Source organism: Myotis lucifugus, unplaced genomic scaffold (genome assembly GCF_000147115.1).
Source record: "Myotis lucifugus unplaced genomic scaffold, Myoluc2.0 scaffold_276, whole genome shotgun sequence".
In the NCBI taxonomy this organism is placed as follows: Eukaryota; Metazoa; Chordata; class Mammalia; order Chiroptera; family Vespertilionidae; genus Myotis; species Myotis lucifugus.
Window position 1 is genome coordinate 648438 of NW_005871324.1, and position 17539 is coordinate 665976.

At 55.7% G+C, this 17539-nt stretch overlaps 1 protein-coding gene across 3 annotated transcripts; it reads left to right on the plus strand.

The window, feature by feature from the left end:
- The first annotated feature begins 1953 nt into the window (after window positions 1-1953).
- HIC2 (HIC ZBTB transcriptional repressor 2) lies at window positions 1954-11561 on the plus strand. 3 transcript variants are annotated; one of them, XR_002831826.1, is made up of 3 exons: window positions 1954-2064; window positions 4167-6222; window positions 11540-11561. XR_002831826.1 is itself a non-coding variant. In XM_006099503.3 (2 exons), the coding sequence occupies exons 1-2, from the start codon at window positions 2039-2041 to the stop codon at window positions 5989-5991; spliced, it is 1851 nt and encodes a 616-aa protein (XP_006099565.1). In that variant the 5' UTR covers window positions 1954-2038; the 3' UTR covers window positions 5992-10635. The 3 variants fall into 3 exon arrangements, 1 of the variants encoding a protein (XP_006099565.1); XR_002831827.1 differs by lacking the exon at window positions 11540-11561 and adding an exon at window positions 9354-10635 and having other exon boundaries at window positions 4167-6075; XM_006099503.3 differs by lacking the exon at window positions 11540-11561 and having other exon boundaries at window positions 4167-10635.
- The last annotated feature ends 5978 nt before the right edge of the window (window positions 11562-17539 follow it).

The window sequence follows — 17539 nt, forward strand, 5'->3', positions numbered from 1 at the left end:
GCACTGCATGGACCTACTGCCTGGGGGCTGCTGGGGGCCAGGCGTGTCCTCATCCTAGCCTGTAGTGGGCTCCTGCCAGGCTGGGCATCAGCCCCTCGATCCAGTGGGCCATTGTGCTGCCAGCTTGCTGGTCCAGCCCCCAGTCTTGCTTCTACTAACCTGGCAACCTCCACTCCCCAGGCTGTGGCCTCTCTAGGATGGGTGCTTCCTGTCCCCACTCTCCTAGGTAAATGGGAGGGCAGAGGTCTCTGGCTGTTGCTGGGAAGAGAAGAGCAGTGGTTCATAGGGGACCTGGCCCTGCAGCAGGGAGGACTGCCTCTTTGGTGATGTTGCTTTGTTTGTAGATAGTGGTGGCCCACACTTGGCCCAGCCTGGGTGGCAGGACAGCATCATGCAGCCAACTCTCCCGGGGCTCCACCTAGTGGAGGGTGCAGCGAGTTGGCTCTGCTCTTTTCTGCTGAGCGTCCCTGTGGTGAGGTCAGGCACCAGAGGAGTCATGTCTGACCCAGCCCAGGAGACCTTGGTCAGTCATTCAGCTGTCCCCAGGCTAGTGAAGTGCCTGGCAGGACTGGGCAGCGGGGACCCACGGAGAGTCCCAAGTCCTGTGCTGCCACCCACTCCCTGAGCTGCCCAGTAGTTTGGCCTGGTCTCTGACAAGGGCAAGTAACGTGGTTGCAGGGTCTGGCACATGCTGAGGTGGAAGCCACTGGGTAGGATGGTCTGTCTGGGCAGGTGGCACAGGGCTGTGTGGTGAGCATCTGGTTGGCTGTGGCTTCCTGTTTAGTGTTGCCGTGGTCTCTGCTCTCCTTCCCAAGGCAGGGCTCAGCTCTGTCCCACTGGTTGTCTCTGGCCTCAGGCTCTGTCCCACTGATCCATCTCTGGCCTCATGGGGGCTCTGGCCTCATGGGGGCTGGGGGGAGCCTGGACTCCACGAAGCAGCTGTACCTACAGAGCTGGTTCTGCTGCTCTCTGGGTCATCAGAGATCCCAGACCAACCACTCTGACCAGCTGAGTCCCCCTCCCCCTGAGCCACCTCTGTGAGAAGGGAGTTGTGCTAGGGGCCAGAGAGACAGCTGGCAGGTTGGAGTTGAGGCCTCCCAGCCACCCGCACCCCCGGGTCTGGTCACATTCCTGAGGGACCTGCTGAACCTCCCTGGCCCTGGGGGCGGGGGAAGGGCAGGCAGGGATGGGCTCCAAGCTGCTGCAGGCCTCCTCCCCCACCCTGGCTCCATTCCAAGGGAGCCCTGGTCTGCCCACTGGAGTGGTGTACAAGGAGCCAGAACCTCAGGACCCCCCTCTTGTGGGACCTGAAAAGTTGGGGGCAGAAGCAGCTCACATGCATCTGGTAGCTGCTGCCAGTGGCTTTGGCAGGGTGGTATGGAAAGGCCAAGCTTTCGGAAACTCCTATAAGGGGAGGCCATGTGGTCAGGCTGGGCTGGGCAGGAGGGGCTGGGCCCTCTGGGCAGGGAGGGGGCAAGAGCAGATTTGGAAGGGAAGGAGGCAGGAGAGCCAGAAGCGGTTGAGACTGGTTCTTATAAATAGCCCATTGCACCAATGCCTCCAATTTTGACCTTTTGTCATGTAAATATGGCCGGCCTGGGAAGGACCTTGCCCAGGCCTCCTGTCAAAATGCCTGCCATGAATTTGAGCCTGCTCCCAGCTCCCGAGGCTGAGGTGGCCCTTGGAGTACCCTAAAGCTCCTGGGTGGGAAGCAGTGCAGTGCCTTTGAGCTCCCTAGACCTGCCATCTTAACCTACCACTGGGCCTGTCGGCAGGGCACTATGGCCACTGTCTCCTTCCCAGCTGGCTGCCCCTATCATTCCAGCCAGAGAAACCCCCTGACCATCTTGGGAACAAGGGCTCAAGGACTACCAGGCATCTTCTACTTCACTGTCTCTCCCCCCGCCCCTCCCCTGATGGCTGTCTGGGTGACCATGTCCATTCCATCTTCCATCTTCTCTCCAGGTGACCGGGCATTGATGCACCCCCAAGGGAGGCCACGCGCTCAAGGAGGCCACCCCTGCTCGCTGCTGCTCACATGGTTTCTGGGCCCCTGGCACTCCGGTAGGCTGGGGACAGGGAGCTGGCAGGGTGGGGGAGCGGGAGGGAGACTGAGGAGGGAGGGCATCGTCCACCTGCTCCTGTTGGGGGATTTCTGGGAGGCCCACACAGCCCTGCAGCTCTCAGCCTGCGTCCTTTGTGTGCAGGCAGCACTGGGCAGCTCAGAGGGGAGGCTGGGCCCGTTGTCCTTGGTTTGGGGAGGAGGGGCTCATTGTGGACTCACAGGCTCTTGGAGGATGGGACCTCCTGCTCTCACCAGTCCCTTTGACAGGCTTGGAGCACAGGCATCTGGGTGCTGGTGGAGCTGACATTGTACTTCCCTGGGGCCAGGTATTCCGGCCAATGTGGAGGCCATGCCTTGGGCAATTTGTCCCTGCCTGGCTGGCTGTGGGGCAGGAAGTAGGGGAAGGTTGGTTCCCATAGGATCTGGCTCCAGCTTCCGACTGAGCAACCTTGCAGGGCCAGGTTGGTCTATTGTCTAGCACAGTGGTTCTCAACCTTCCTAATGCCGCGACCCTTTAATACAGTTCCTCATGTTATGGTGACCCCCAACCATAAAATTATTTTTGTTGCTACTTCATAACTGTAATTTTGCTACTGTTATGAATCGTAATGTAAATATCTGATATGCAGGATGTATTTTCATTGTTACAAATTGAACATAATTAAAGCATAGTGATTAATCACAAAAACAATATGTAATTATATATGTGTTTTCCGATGGTCGCGACCCACAGGTTGAGAACCACTGGTTTAGCAAGTGTTTGCTGCCTCCTGCTGTCAGGCCCTGGGTGCAGCCTGGCACCCACGTGTTCACAGAAAGCTCTGATGCTTTTTTGGGGGTTTGAGTGGTTGCTAGGTGTTTTTTTTTTTTTTTTTTTAAATTAATCTTTGCAAACAAGGGCACGTGTGGGGTGGGGGGCGGGGGTGGTGGTGGTATTTGTGTCACAGGGAGACAGGGTGGGCGTGATCCCTCTAGGCTTTGTCCTGAGGGAGGCAGAGCTGAGTGCCTTGGTAAGAGCAGGAGGTCCCAGGTGAGGTGAGGCTCAGAGCACTCAGTTACTTCAGAGATTGAGCCCTGAGCGGAAGGGTTGAGGGTACCTTTGACAACTGTGTGGCAGAGTTGCCTGTGGAAGGCTTTAAGTTCCCTGAGCGGCTGGAGGGCGCAGGGAGCCACGACCTTGTGCTGTGGGCCCTGCCACTCTGGGGTGGGCATATGGTGATCACACTGCCACACAACCAGCCTGCTGGGTTCCTGATGAGGCCAGAGGTTTCTGCTGTTTGGTACTTAATGACATCAGTTAGTGACTGTGCCAGTCTGTCAAGGCCAGCTGCCTGTCTTTCCCGTGCCCAGACAGTGCTGCCCTGCCCAGAAAGGATCAGGGTAGGGCCCATGTGGTGCAGTGGTGTGGCCAAGCCACATTTTCTACTCAGCACCCAGAGACCCAGACCAGAAAGTGCTCTATGGCCTCCAGGGGGCAGGTGAGGGACTGCCTGTGGGCTGCAGTGTCTGGGAGGTGGTGACATACCTTGGCAAGTCTGAAAGCTTGGGAGGCCTGTAGGGTTTGCAGGAGGCACCCAGCGTAAAGCAGAAGTCGCAGACTGGAGACTGCACATTTGGTTTGGCTCACAGAGCATTTAAGAAAAAGAACCTTCGTTTAATATTGGGAGATTTCGCCGCTGGGGCATGGCTCAGAGCTCTGCTCCTTTCAGTCCCTGCCGCTTCCCAGCTCCTCAGAATCCTCTGCTGGTCATTTTTAGGTCCCTATGGGCCTGTGGCTGGCTTCCTTTAGTGTGCAGATGGTCCATGGGCTGTGAAGTGTAGTTCAGTCCCAGTTTCTCTACTTGGCATGGAGTGACTTTCATTGTCCTGCTTTCGTTTTCTCATCAGTGCAAATGGGGCCGGTTGCGCTGCCCCTTTTCTGGCAGTCTGAGTGCTAGGCGGCTAGTGTGAGTCCCCTTCCTGTGTACTGTGCCTGAGAAGGTGGCCAGTGGCCAGGTCAGCTTAGAGGCCTCTCTGAGTGCCACTGTGGCCCACCCAGGCCTGGAGCCCTTGCACTAGGGTCCTGGTCAGCTAACTCTCACAAGCCTGTTCTTGCTTGCAGGTGGTACGCGTGGGCAGGGCGTGGGGACATGGGGCCTGACATGGAGCTGCCCAGCCATTCGAAGCAGCTCCTGCTGCAGCTGAACCAGCAGAGGACAAAGGGCTTCCTGTGTGATGTCATCATCATGGTGGAGAACTCCATCTTCCGGGCCCACGAGAATGTCCTGGCCGGCAGCAGTATTTACTTCAAGTCCCTGGTCCTGCACGACAACCTCATCAACCTGGACACGGACATGGTCAGCTCCACAGTGTTCCAGCAGATCCTGGACTTTATCTATACAGGCAAGCTGCTGCCCAGCGACCAGCCAGCTGAGCCCAACTTCAGCACTCTCCTCACTGCCGCCAGCTACCTCCAGCTGCCCGAGTTGGCAGCCCTCTGCCGTCGAAAGCTCAAGCGAGCCGGCAAGCCTTTCGGCTCTGGACGGGTGGGGGCTGCTGGCATGGGGCGGCCCCCCCGCAGCCAGCGGCTGTCCACAGCTTCTGTCATCCAGGCTCGGTATCCAGGGCTCATGGATGGGCGCAAGGGGGCCCACACCCCCCAGGAGCTCCCCCAGGCCAAAGGCTCGGATGATGAGCTCTTCCTCGGCAGCTCCAATCAGGAGAGTGCACACAGCCTGGGCCGGGCCGTCTGCCCAGCCAGTGGGGAGGCCGGCCTGGGCAGTTGCAGCACCAATGGGAGCAGTGGGGGCTGCGAGCAGGAGCTGGGCCTGGACTTGTCCAAGAAGAGTCCCCCTTTGCCCCCCGCCACTCCTGGTCCCCCCCTCACCCCAGATGATCCTGCCCAGCTGAGTGACAGTCAGCATGGCTCACCCCTCTCGGCCTCAGCTCCTCCCGTTGCCAACAGTGCCTCTTATGCCGACCTGGGGGGCACCCCCAGTGAGCCCATGGATCTGGAGGGGCCCGAGGACAACCACCTGAGCCTGCTGGAGGGGCCTGGCGGGCAGCCCCGGAAGAGCCTCCGGCACTCGGCCCGCAAGAAGGAGTGGAGCAAAAAGGAGCCCATGGCAGGTTCCCCCTTCGAGCGGAGGGAAGTGGGGCCCAAGGGCTCCTGCCCAGGGGAAGAGAGTGAAGGGCTTGGGGACCGGGTTCCCAACGGCATCCTGGCCAGCGGTGTAGCAGGGGGCGGCCCCAGCGGGCCCTACAGGGAGCCCCCATACCCCTGCAAGGAGGAGGAAGAGAACGGCAAGGACGGGAGTGAGGACAGCGGGCAGAGTGAGAGTGAGGGGGGCAGTGGCCACGCCAGCGCCCACTATATGTACCGGCAGGAAGGCTACGAGACAGTGTCCTATGGGGACAACCTGTATGTGTGCATCCCCTGCGCCAAAGGCTTCCCCAGCTCTGAGCAGCTCAACGCCCACGTGGAGACGCACACAGAGGAGGAGCTGTTCATCAAGGAGGAGGGCGCCTACGAGACGGGCAGTGGGGGTGCGGAGGAGGAGGCGGAGGACCTGTCAGCGCCCAGTGCAGCCTACGCAGCTGAGACCCGGCCCTTCAAGTGCTCAGTCTGTGAGAAGACCTACAAGGACCCGGCCACCCTGCGACAGCATGAGAAGACACACTGGCTGACGCGGCCCTTCCCCTGCAACATCTGCGGCAAGATGTTCACGCAGCGTGGCACCATGACACGCCACATGCGCAGCCACCTGGGCCTGAAACCCTTCGCCTGTGATGAGTGTGGCATGCGCTTCACCCGCCAGTACCGCCTGACGGAGCACATGCGCGTGCACTCGGGTGAGAAGCCCTACGAGTGCCAGCTCTGTGGGGGCAAGTTCACCCAGCAGCGCAACCTCATCAGCCACCTGCGCATGCACACTTCCCCCTCCTAGAAGCCAAAGACCTTCTCCAGCCTGGGGCGCTCTCTGCAGACTCGCCTTCTGCAGACTCGCCCTTGGGAACAATGGAAGAAAGAAGTAAGGAGGCCCAGGGGGCAGGCCCGGACCCCAAATCTAGCGGGGGTGGCTCCTGGTGACACCTCCAGCCCGCCCCCCTACCCAGAGCTTTAATCCACAGTCTATACCAAGGGAAGAGAGCAGAAGGCCGGGTCCCGAACCCCAAAGGTATTGTGGGTGTGCAGTCTACCTCCAGATCCCGCCCAGGCCCCTGCCCCCTCTCCCAGGTCTACCATAGGGCCTGTGGGAGTGGGTCACGGGGTCCGGACCGGCCTTTTTCTCACAGGTCAGGTCTGAGCAGGGGGAGTGGGGACCTCCCTCTGTGCTGGGAGGATCAGGGCTACCTGTGGCCAGGGGCAGTGTCCCTATACGCAGGAGTGCTAGTCTGTGTGCGGGCCACCTTGGCTATAAGGGGAGCAGTGCTGGATGGGAGGCGATGGAGGCCCCCCCCCTCGAGCCAGGGGGGCCCTCACCGTCTACCTCTCCACTAAAGAGCCCTCTGGGCTGGTGTTGCTGTTATTCCTACTGATCTGTTCCTTTTTTCTTTGTGAGTTTTGTTTTTTAAACCAAAACCAACAAGAGTTTATTTTCCTCCTGGCCCCTCGGGGCTGAGCCTGGGTCTGCAGACTGAATGTATGGGGCACTCGCCCCTCCCGCCTGGCTGCAGGCTTCGGGGCGCCCACCCCTCCAGGCCCCAGAAGCCCTTCTTGGCCAAAGGCTTCCCTGGGCCCCAGCCCACCTCGGCTGCCTCAGGAGAGAGAGTGCTTTTCCTATAGTTTCTGAGGAATCTTCTTTGTTTAGAGGTACTTGTTTTTTATTAAGAGAAAAACCATTGTAACGTTTATGTGAATGTTTGAACTGGAAGGTCTGGGGTTCGAGGGGGGAGGGGGGAGGCTGGACTGGGTGCCAGGGCCGTCGGTACTCTCGTTTTCCTTTTGTGTGTGTGGTATGCGCAGTGCGTGTGGACAGATGTTGCGCTTTCCTTCTTCCTTACCTGACAAGGTGGAGAGACTTCTGACCTTTTGCTACCTCTTGAAATTCACGAAGAACAGTAAGTTGGTGACTGGCAGCTGAGGCAGTGACACTTTTGCTTTCCTCTCTTTAGTGCACAAAGACGTTCAAGTGCACAGCCCTGGTCCCACCACGCATCACGCTCAGTGAGGCTCCTGCAGCTTCGGAGTCTCTGCTCATGTGTGGGTGTTCTCCTGGGCACAGGGCTAGTCCTGGCCACCCTGAGGGTGTTCTGAGTGTCTGCTGAGCCAGGGAGCCCACACAACTCCAATCTGGGCCAGGTGAGGGTGTGAGTGCTCCAGCCCCAGGGGAGCCAGGTATTGGGCAACGGGGAGATGGGTGCCAGCTCTTTTCAGCTCCTTGCCAGGACTAGGATGAGGCGGAAGTGAGCCCCCTATCCTGTTCCCTGGGCCTGCAAGAGCTTGAGCTTGGGAAAGGAGCAGCCCCCCTAGCCAGTGCTAGCCAGTGTGGAGGCATGGGAAGGGCTGACCAAAGTGATGTGTACCCTCTGGGGGATAAGAAGGGGACTGGCCCTACTTAGGCGAGTCCTGGCCCACTGCCACTCTGTCTCGGGGCTGGCTGCCACCCATTGGCTCAGCCCTGTCTGGGTTTCACCCCTCGCCCCTCACTTTGGGTTTTCTCCACCAGCCTCAGGCACCTCCATGGGCCCAGAGCTCACAAGGCCAGACCAAGGTGCCGAAGTTGGCTCCACTGTCCTCGGCCGACTGGAGCCACAGGGCTGAGCCGGTGGCTTTATCTTCTTCATTTTGCTTTGTGCTTTTGCTTTTTTTTTTTTCTTCTTTTTTTTCTTTCTATTCTAAGTTCAGACCAAAAAATTCCAGAGTCATCCCTACCCCTAACCCTTCCAGAGACCCTCCAGCTGAAAACAGAGCCTGAGTTCAGGGACCCGAGTGGTGTGTTTTGGGACTGAGGGCTCCTGGGTGAGCCCTCAGGCAGTGCCCGCAGCCCTGCGCCAGCTCCTCTTCCTTTAGGTGGGAAACGGAGGACTGTGCCCAGGGTCTCTTGTTCCAGCAGGTCAGTGAGGGGCAGGGCCTGCCGCAGGCCCCTTTGCTCTCCCGACCCCACCCCACTCCGTCAGCACTTAAGCCACACGACACAAAGTCTGTACTGCATGGGAGGTGCACACATGCCTGGCCTGTGTGTGTCCCCCCGCCCCCCTGCCGTGGGCAGCGCAAACGTAAGGTGACACGTGAAAGTAGGCGATTCATTTGCAGAGCTTCAGGGACTGGGCGCAGAGGCCCCTCAATGACGTTTGTGCGACATAGTATTGTACCCACCTGAGTATTGTATCGAGCCTTTTCTGTATTTTAACAAGAAAGCAAAACACTAGTTTCCTATGTAAGATTTTAAGGGTTTGTGGGGCAGGGTGGGATTGACACACACTTGGTTTTGTTTGCTTTTTCCTTTGGTTTCATGTGGCGTGTGCTTGTGAGTGTGCGTGGAAATGTGTTAAGAGCCTCACAAGGAAATTAGGCCATTGGAGGCCCAGGGCGGCTTACAGTTCTCTGCTTTAGTCACTTAATTCCTGAATGTTTTGGTGAAACAGGAAACAGAAAATAGCAGTTGTCATGTAGGAAAGAGGATAAACAACAACAAAAAGAAAAAAAAAAAAAAGCTCATACCCAAATTCACAAAACCTATTTTTTAAACCAAAGCACATTTTGAATGAGTATGGAACCTCAACAGGCTCAGAAAAAAAGATACTAATATATTTATCTCATTGTTTACATAAACTTTTACAGTTTCAGACCTCAGCAGCTGGAAGGCCAGTCCCAGTGAGTCCTAACCTTCTGGAGGCCCCTCCAAGTCGGCCCTGGCAGAGCTCGGCAGAGGGCACCTGCGGGGCTGGGCACTCTGAGCCCCGTCACTCCAAGCCCAGCTGGCACCAAAGAGCTTGGGCCAGTGCTGACTGGCCCCCAGGCCTTCTGGCCATCCTGGCCAGCTGGCACAGCGGGGTGCTGGCGGCTCTGACCACAAGACCCAGGCTGGGCTTGGACCTGGGGATGGCGGTGAGCCCCACCTCTGCTCTGCCCAAGATCCTGGGGTGGGTTGATGTGAGGGTCCCTCTCAAGCCAAAAAGCCAGGACCTTTGCACATCCATTGATTCTGGCTGGTCCCGGTCCCTGGGGACCCCCCCCCCCCCACCAACCAGTAGCAGGAGGGGCTTACTGGGCTGGTCCTTACCAACACAGACGGTGCAAACACTCTGAACAGTGTTGTTTTTGTATCAATATGTTTGTGCAGTAATGAATGTATTTATTTCTCAGACTTGGGGCGAGCGAGGGGCAGCCCGGGCTCTGCCACCGCACGCTCCTGCCAGACCGAGCCACTGCAGGGGCTCGTCCAGGGTTGCAAAAAAGAAAAGATGAACCTTTAAGCAAATAAGAATCTCAGAGACTTGCAGCATAGCCATACACCTCAGCCTGTGAATGAACAATCCGGACCCAGACTGACTCTCAGAACCTCACGCAGCCATGTGTGTGTTTCCCGTTAGTCACCACTCGGTGCCGGGCTGTCCTCTGCCCCCACCCTGTCAGTATTCACTGGACTTGACCGAGTGCAGGAGTGCGATCTGGGCTGGCTGGCTGGGCAGGCAGACCCCAGCCGCCATCCCTGCAACCGTCCTGAGTTGGGGTGAGGCCTGGGCAGCCAGAAGGGCAGGGCTCAGGGAAGAGGTCACTGCATCCGTCCTGCCCCCCGATTTGGGGGACAAAAGCAGAGGCGCCAGGCCTTAGGAGAACAAACAAGGGATCTCAGCTCTGTCCCCTGAGGGACCAAGGCCCTTGGTCTTCCCCAGAGCCACGTTGGGGCAGACGCTATTGAACCTGTGAATCCGATGCCAGGAGTGAGGGGATGGAGAGGGATCTAACCAGAGCCTCAGTCTGACATTCCAAATGAGGGGGTGGGTGTGCACTGTGGGAATTGAGGCTGCCCAGTACCCCCCAGCTTCAGTCACCCCACTTTTTCTACCAGGAACTCCTCCCCCTACCTCACCTATTTGCTATTTATTGCTGTAATTTATTGACCTCAAAAATGCTGCATAACAGACCTCACTTGGGACAGGGAGGATCTCCAGGCCCCCCCCTCCACTTGGCGGGGCCCTGTGGGGCCAGGTGCTGAGGGGAGCCTCTCTGTACCCTACCCATCACTTGCTTTCCCCCTCCCCCCTTGGGGGACCCCAGGTTGGGCACTGGCCCATTCATAAATACCTCGAGGGGGAGGGAGAGGGATGGGGTTATAGCTGTTTTGTTTAATTGGAACTGGAAGAGGGATCATGTCCTTACTTTATGTCCTTCCCAGAAAGGGGGAGGGACACTGTGATCGCACTCCTGTACTGGCCACCGCCGCTGTCAGTCATCACGTTGAGTTCACTTCCCTCGAGAGTTTGGATAAATTCAGGTCAGAGCTGCAAGTACGCAGCCCTCAAGTGTCATAGAAAAGCAACTCACCTACGACTGATCTCTCCATTCAGAAGTGTGCAGTCTTAATGTACAGTGATGAGAAACTGTTATTTTATGATCTTTTCATTAAAAGCTTGATTGAAAACTATCTTTCGTGGGGCCTCTGTGTTCTGTGGCTGTCCTTTCTCACTAAGTGACAAACTGCTTTCCTTTTTGACCAGCACTCTGGGGTTGGCATCCTCTTGGGCAGTGTTGGCCTCAGTTGGCCGAGGCAAGTTAGGAGGCAGTGGATATGTAGGTAGGCACGTGGACCTGGTGGCCTGGATGGGGGAATGGCTCATACCCGGGACCACCTGTTGGAGCAGCGATGTCGGGCTGGGGCGGGGCAGCAGCTCTCATGTTCTCTCTCCTTCCTGTTGTTTCCTGCTTGGCCTTGGGGTCAAAGGTGGGTGGGGGAGGAAAAGAGAATAATCAGTCTCTGGGGGCAGGGCCAGTAAATCAGATTCCCTGGGAGAATCCCAGGATGAGTGAAGATGAAGGAAGAGGAGTAGGGCTGGAGCTAGGAGGTCAGTCAGGAGCTTAGACCCCTGCACTATGGACTGTAGGCATCGCAAGGGAAGGGGCCCCAGGGCCGCAGCAGGGGAGCCCGGGCCTCCAGGCCTCCAGCAGAGCATGGGGATGGCTGCTCTAAGTCACGGTAAGTGCCATTCAATTGTTTAAAAATGTTTTATCAAAGCAACACCTGAGCATAGTTTAAATCATCAAATGGTTCTTTTTTAAATAAAAAGGTTCTTAATTTCAGAGAGAGGAAGGGAGGAGGGGAGAGAAAAACATCAATGACGAGAAGTCAGGAAATGTTTCCCACAGCCCTTCTACATTTTCTAAATTGTACAGCAGAAGTAGAGGAAGCTTTTGAATGGCTCCCTGAACCTGGTAAAAGCCAGGGCACATTATTAAAAGGTCTTAGTGCTGCCAAATGTTACTGTGGGTGGTCCCTGCCTCTGTGGGGGGCTGTTAGATAACATGTACACCGTCACTGACTGTCTTTCCAGAATCTGAATGAGGATGTGTGGACACGTGTGAGACCTATGCTTGAGTGGCTGGGCACCGGATCCATGCTCTCCAGCCAACTGGCATAGGACAGCCTTGGGCCTGGAGGAGGAAGGAGCCAGCTGGGAGGGGGCTGGCTCCCCACCCCACCCCAGGGACCTGCAGGTACTGTGCACCTGAGGGGGAGGCTGTTGAAGGGCGAGGCCACTGACGGGCTTACTGGGGGACAATAGTCCCTCAGGCTGAGATGGCGTGTACAGTCTCCCTGGGGACATCGTGCCTTAGATGGGCAGGTATGGAGAGGGAGGGTTACCTGGTTAAGTGGCACCAGCGGGTGGCGCCGAGAGAATCAGAATTGACCGTTGTCTGAGGGGCGGAGACCACAGGAAGCAATGCTGCAATCTAGGTTTCTGCCCTCCTCCCAGTGAGCAGAGGAGAGATCCCAGTGCAGGGAAGGGAGGAGTCCTTGGTGTCAGGGCCACCTCCACTTCTCCCCAAAGTGAACCTGGCTTCCAGAGAGTCCTCGTGGCATCTCCTGGCAGGGGGAGCTGAGCGCAGAACGGGCAGCCCTGTCTGCGGGGCTGAGTAGGGGCCGTGTCAGGAGGCTGTCATTGTGGGCAGCTTTCACCTTTCTCAACATTGCAGTGCTTTTCCCAGTTACAAATATTTACTTTCCTTATTATAAAAGCAACAAATGACCCTAAAAAACAACACGGGTACACAAAAAAGAGAAAATAAGAAAACTCATGATTGGATCTTCAGAAGTGACTGCTCTGTCACTGGATTTTAATAGAAGAAACGGACTCTCGCCCTGGCTGGTTTTGTTCAGTGGATAAGAGCGTGGGCCTGTGGACCAAAGGGTCCCGGGTTCGATTCTGGTCAAGGGCACGTACCTTGGTTGCAGGCTCCTCCCCTGCCTGGGCCCTGGTTGGGGAGAAACACAATTGATGTGTTTCTCTCAAATCGATGTTTCTGTCTTTTCCCCTCTAACACTCTCCCTAAAAATCAATGGAAAAATATCCTCGGGTGAGGATTAACAACAAAAAACAGGGACTCTAATGGAACAAGAGCTATGGCAGAAATTGGTCAAGTAGGACCACTAAGACCAAGGTCAGGGAAGGTGATGCCCGAGCAGCGATTCAAGGGAAGGCTGTTCCATGTGCACAGATCTGTGTATGAAAAGTACCGAGACATAAAATTAGGTGGATCGCTTAGGGGATTAAAATGGAGTTCACTTGGGTTGTAGGGGGAAATGGCAAGAGGCTAGGAGGTGGGCAGAACCAAACACTGGGGGACTTTGTATGCCGAGCAAAACAAGTTGAGATTTTTATTTTATTCTGTAAGTGCATGGGTTTTTGTTGCTTAAAGCCACATAACCCTTTTTATCAAATAATTGCTTACATGGAAGCACCTTATTTGATATGTCATAGTTAAAAATCTTTTTCTATTTTACAAAAGTTTCAAACACAGATTTTATACTTGTTCTTTTTCTTATTCAACAAACATTTATTGAGCTCCTAGCATCATATAGATGTTCTCACAAGACTGTGCAATAAACATGAAATTACTGCATTGAGCCATAAAGTCTAGGGCGGAGTGGGTCGCCTGCATGGACTGACTGACTCCACAGCTGCCTTGGGAGTGGAGAGCTGGGTGGATGTGCCAAGCAGGGGACCCACGACTGTGGATCTAGGTGCTGGCTTTCCTGGGGTTCACTTCTAAAAATCTCTCAGCTTTTCTATATGTTTGAACATTTTCATAAGTTCATAAATTACTTAAATTCTCAACATTCATAAATGTTGGGGAAAATGCTATCTACATGTACTAGGCCCGTGGTCGGCAAACTGCGGCTCGCGAGCCACATGCGGCTCTTTGGCTCCTTGAGTGTGGCCCTTCCTAAGCCTTAGGAGTCCCCTAATTAAGTTAATAACAATGTACCTACCCATATAGTTTAAAAAATTTGGCTCTCAAAAGAAATTTCAATCGTTGTACTGTTGATATTTGGCTCTGTTGACTAATGAGTTTGCTGACCACTGTACTAGGCTATTCATTTATAATCGAGTATAATTTTGAAAGTACCAAGACATTAAGAAATCTCTAGGGACAAGCATGTCAAACTCAAAGGCTAACACAGGCTGAGTACATGAGGCATGCGGCTGTGGACCATGAGTTTGACATGCTTGCTCTAGGGTATGCAGGATGGTCCTTCAGCCAACACTGTCCCCCCTTCTGCTCTGAGTCAGGCCAGTGTTGCCCTAGTGGATGCCTAGGAAGCCAACATGGCCACCCAGGGAAAAGACTGTGCCTAACCGAGACTGGGGGAGGAGGGTGGCTCTCCGAGAGGACTTTGAACCTGAGTCCTGAAGGGGCAGACCTGGGCCACACAGGCTGATTGGGGAGACAGGCAGGTGCTTCCGGTGGGAATTGGGGATGCAAAGGCAGGGCTGCTGCAGGAATCAGACCCCAGTCAGCTGCTTCCTGGCAGGGCTCAGAGGCACCAAGGCCAGGGTGGTTTGTTTCCATGACTACTGTGGCCCACGCCCCATCCCCCCTACCTCCAGGCCACTGAGGGGAAGCAGCTTGGGTTTCAAGAACAGCATAATTAGCTCCTGGCTTTACCCTGAAGAGAATTTCCTTATGCAGATAGGAGTGTGGGGGTGGGTGGGAGGGGTTGGACTGCCCTGGGGGACACCCCTGCCCTGTAGGCATGCCCAGAAGCACCCATCAGCTCATCCTCCACAGCTGCATAAAAGTTACCTGGAGGTCGGCCAGTATCATGGCCCATATGGCTAGACACTACTTCCAGCTTCTCTCCTGAACTTAGTAGGTCAGGGCATCCGGGCTGCCACTGTCATTGCTGAACCTGGGTTTTCCCATCTATATAAACAAGATCATGATGCTTGCCCCATGTGGGTGGTGGGGATCTTGGGGACACGGCGAGAGGAGACCATTCGGGCTGGGCCTGGAGAGAGAAGTGACCACAGGGCATGGGAGGCACTACGCCCTCCAACAGGACTGACAGACCCAACCTTGTCAGCATATTATTCTCCAGCAGCGACAGGAAAATGGAAAAGAAAAAGGGAACTTTAATTGGATCAAATACACTAAAAATATTTCAATCTGTATAGTCAATATAAACATTACTAATGAGATGAGTGTATTACAGGGGGACCAGCTACTTTCCATTGCTCAGCAGCCACCATGTGGGAGTCCTAGTGCTGGAGCTGGCGGGCTCGAGGCCTAGGTGGTGCAGGGCTCAGTGCTCAGAGCCTTAACCATGTGACCTCATTGATACCCTCAACCTCTTGAGGGAGAGTCTAGTAATAGCCCCCACTTTACAGATAGAGAAACTGAGGCACGGGGTCTAAGGCTGTACCACTGCCACTGTTGCTGTTGCCCCCACAGTTTGAGCAAGTCCCTAAGCCAGAAGGGACTTCACTGCTAGACAGCCAACAGGAAGTGCCTACACCTACTCAGTGCCTCACACAGGCCTGTTGGGCCTGTCCCCGCCTCTCTCCTGGCCCTGGTGGTTCCTTGGTGGGAGGCAGCAGAGCTTCCGTCTTCACTCAGCTTCACTCAGCATTCTCCCTGCATGTGTCTCTGTGTTCAGCCTCCCCTTTTCATAAGGACTCCAGGCACATTGGGTGCGGGGCCCACCACTACTATATGACTTCATCTTAACCAATGCTTACAATGGCACTATTTCCAAAGAAGGACACATTCTGAAGTGCTGGGGCTTAGGGCTTCCACAGATGAATTTGGAGGGGGACACAACTCAACCCATAACACATGTACGACTTGTCTTTTAAAGAAAGAGCCTTTGCATAATAGTAACAGAAAAACTACGCAGGCAAAACCTTGATAAATGTGCTGAACTTTTTTGAAAATGACAAAAACTGAAACAAGACTTGTAGGTTTGGACAGAAGTGCTCTTCCCACGGCAGATCATTGATGAGTGGAAAGTGTCCATTCTTCTCATTGATTTATTTAAAAAAATATTTTTACTGATTTCAGAGAGGAAGGGAGAGAGAAACATCAATGATGAGAGAGAATCATTGATCAGCTGCCTCCTGCACACCTCCTGCATGTGCCCTTGACCGGAATCAAACCCTGGACCCTTCAGTCTGCAGGCCAACGCTCTACCCACTGACCCAAACCGGCTAGGGCTATTCTTCCCTTTTAATAGACTGACTTAATGTAGGGGGTCGTTTGCAATCCTGATACAGGTCCCAAAAGATACTTGGGAAATTTTGACAAGACAGCTCTACAATTTATCTGGAAGAGAAATGTGGTTGATTCCCCCCAGGCAACAAACACACACCTTCCCCCCAAAACCCTGTCCTGCTGAGGGTGGCCCATATGACAACCTGTTAGGGATTAAATCCAGGGGGACCTTGAATGAGAGCAGACGTCCGGCTGATGTATGGACACTCAACAACCGTAAACCGGGACCCAAGTGCCACGTTCTTGAGAATATAAGGATTGAAGGAGTTCATAGAAGCATGTGCCTGGGGAGAAACATCGATTTCTTGTTCCACTTATTTATGACTTCATGGTTGAGTCTTGTATGTGCCCTGACCAGGGATTGAACCCACAACCTTGGCGTACCTGGAGGACACTCTAACCAACTGAGCTACCCGGCCAGGGTGGGATGAGTTTGGGCCCATGTCTACACTCAGGTACCCAACTTCCAAACAGGACAGAGCATTGCTGTCACCAGGGATCTTTAGATCAGCAGAAATCCACAAATTTGATAAAATCGAATACATCAACTTTCTGTCCAGAGATTGTGCTTGCTGTGTCTTGGTTAAGGAAATGTTTCCCACACCAAAGTCTCAAGCCTTCCTTCTCCACTTAAGTCTCTGATCCTCCTAGGGTTACTTTTTATATAGAACGTGAAGTAGAGACGCACTTTTATTTCTCTCTTTATCATGAGCTAGTTTTCCCAGCACCATTTGTCAACGGTGAGGGCCGCATCATTTGTGATCGGAGTCGCATCCGTTGGTCTTGCTTTCATTCACACGTATCAGAGGTTCCTCTGGGTATGAGTGAGTGCATCAGTTGCCCCATGAGAAGAGGCAGGTGATAATCTCTGAGAATCTTCCTCGCTAAGGGGACCTGAGTCTGGGCAACCCCTGTCGTCCATTGTGACGCGCGCGCGGGCTGCTGGTCCGCGAGACAGGCGGCAGCGGCGGGCAGAGCCCGGGGAGCCATGGCCGAGACGCAGGAGCTGTTATTTCAGTTGCAGAAGGACAACCGCGACGAGCGCCTGAGGAAGCAGGAGCTGGAGGAGCTGGTGCGCGGGCTCGAGGCCGAGAGCGAGAGCCTCACCGGACGCCTGCAGGACCTGCGCGAGCGCGAGCGCAGGTGCGCGGGGGGCGCGGCCCCGGTCCGCGGGGCGGGTGTGCGGCCGTCGGTCATGCGGGCGGTAGCACTCGGGGCTTCGCAGCGCGTCCGGCCGGCCCCTCAGTTATTCTGCCCGGCCCGGCCCGAACCTCTGCTCTAGGCCGTCGGGACCGGGGCGTTCTACTCAGGGGACCCACGAAGGGGAGGGTGGAGTCTGGCGCCCGGCGCCCGGGACGTGGGCTTCATCGGCCCCATCAACGGCTGGGTCCCCTGGGCCGCGGGAGCCCGAGCGTCCGCCGTCTCCCGCGGCAGCACCGTCTGTTTTCCCTCTGCAGCCTGCAGCGGAGGCAAAGCCAGGCGGCGGGTGCCCTGGGCGGGGAGGCGCGCGAGGCAGCGCGGGAGCGTGCGGACCGGGCGCGCGGACTGCTGGAAGCTGCGGAGCGGCGCAAGCGGGATCTGGTGCGGACAGGGTCCTGGATGGGGCAGTGCCTACGGGGAGGGCGGAGCCCTGATGGGGCGGTGCCCTTGGAGAGGACGGGCCGTGGCGAGGGCAGGACTTGAGAGCGGCTCCGATCGCCTCCTCCATCTCCGCAGGAGCAGCACAACCGGCAGCTGCAGGAGCGGTGGGAAGAGCTGTCAAGTCAGGTACATCCCGG

Excerpts from the sequence above, each read along its gene's own strand:
- HIC2 (XM_006099503.3), top strand. The coding sequence starts at position 2,039 with ATGGTTTCTGGGCCCCTGGCACTCCG. Across the intron at positions 2,065-4,166 it reads TCTGGGCCCCTGGCACTCCG|GTGGTACGCGTGGGCAGGGC; the intron begins GTAGGCTGGGGA and ends TCTTGCTTGCAG.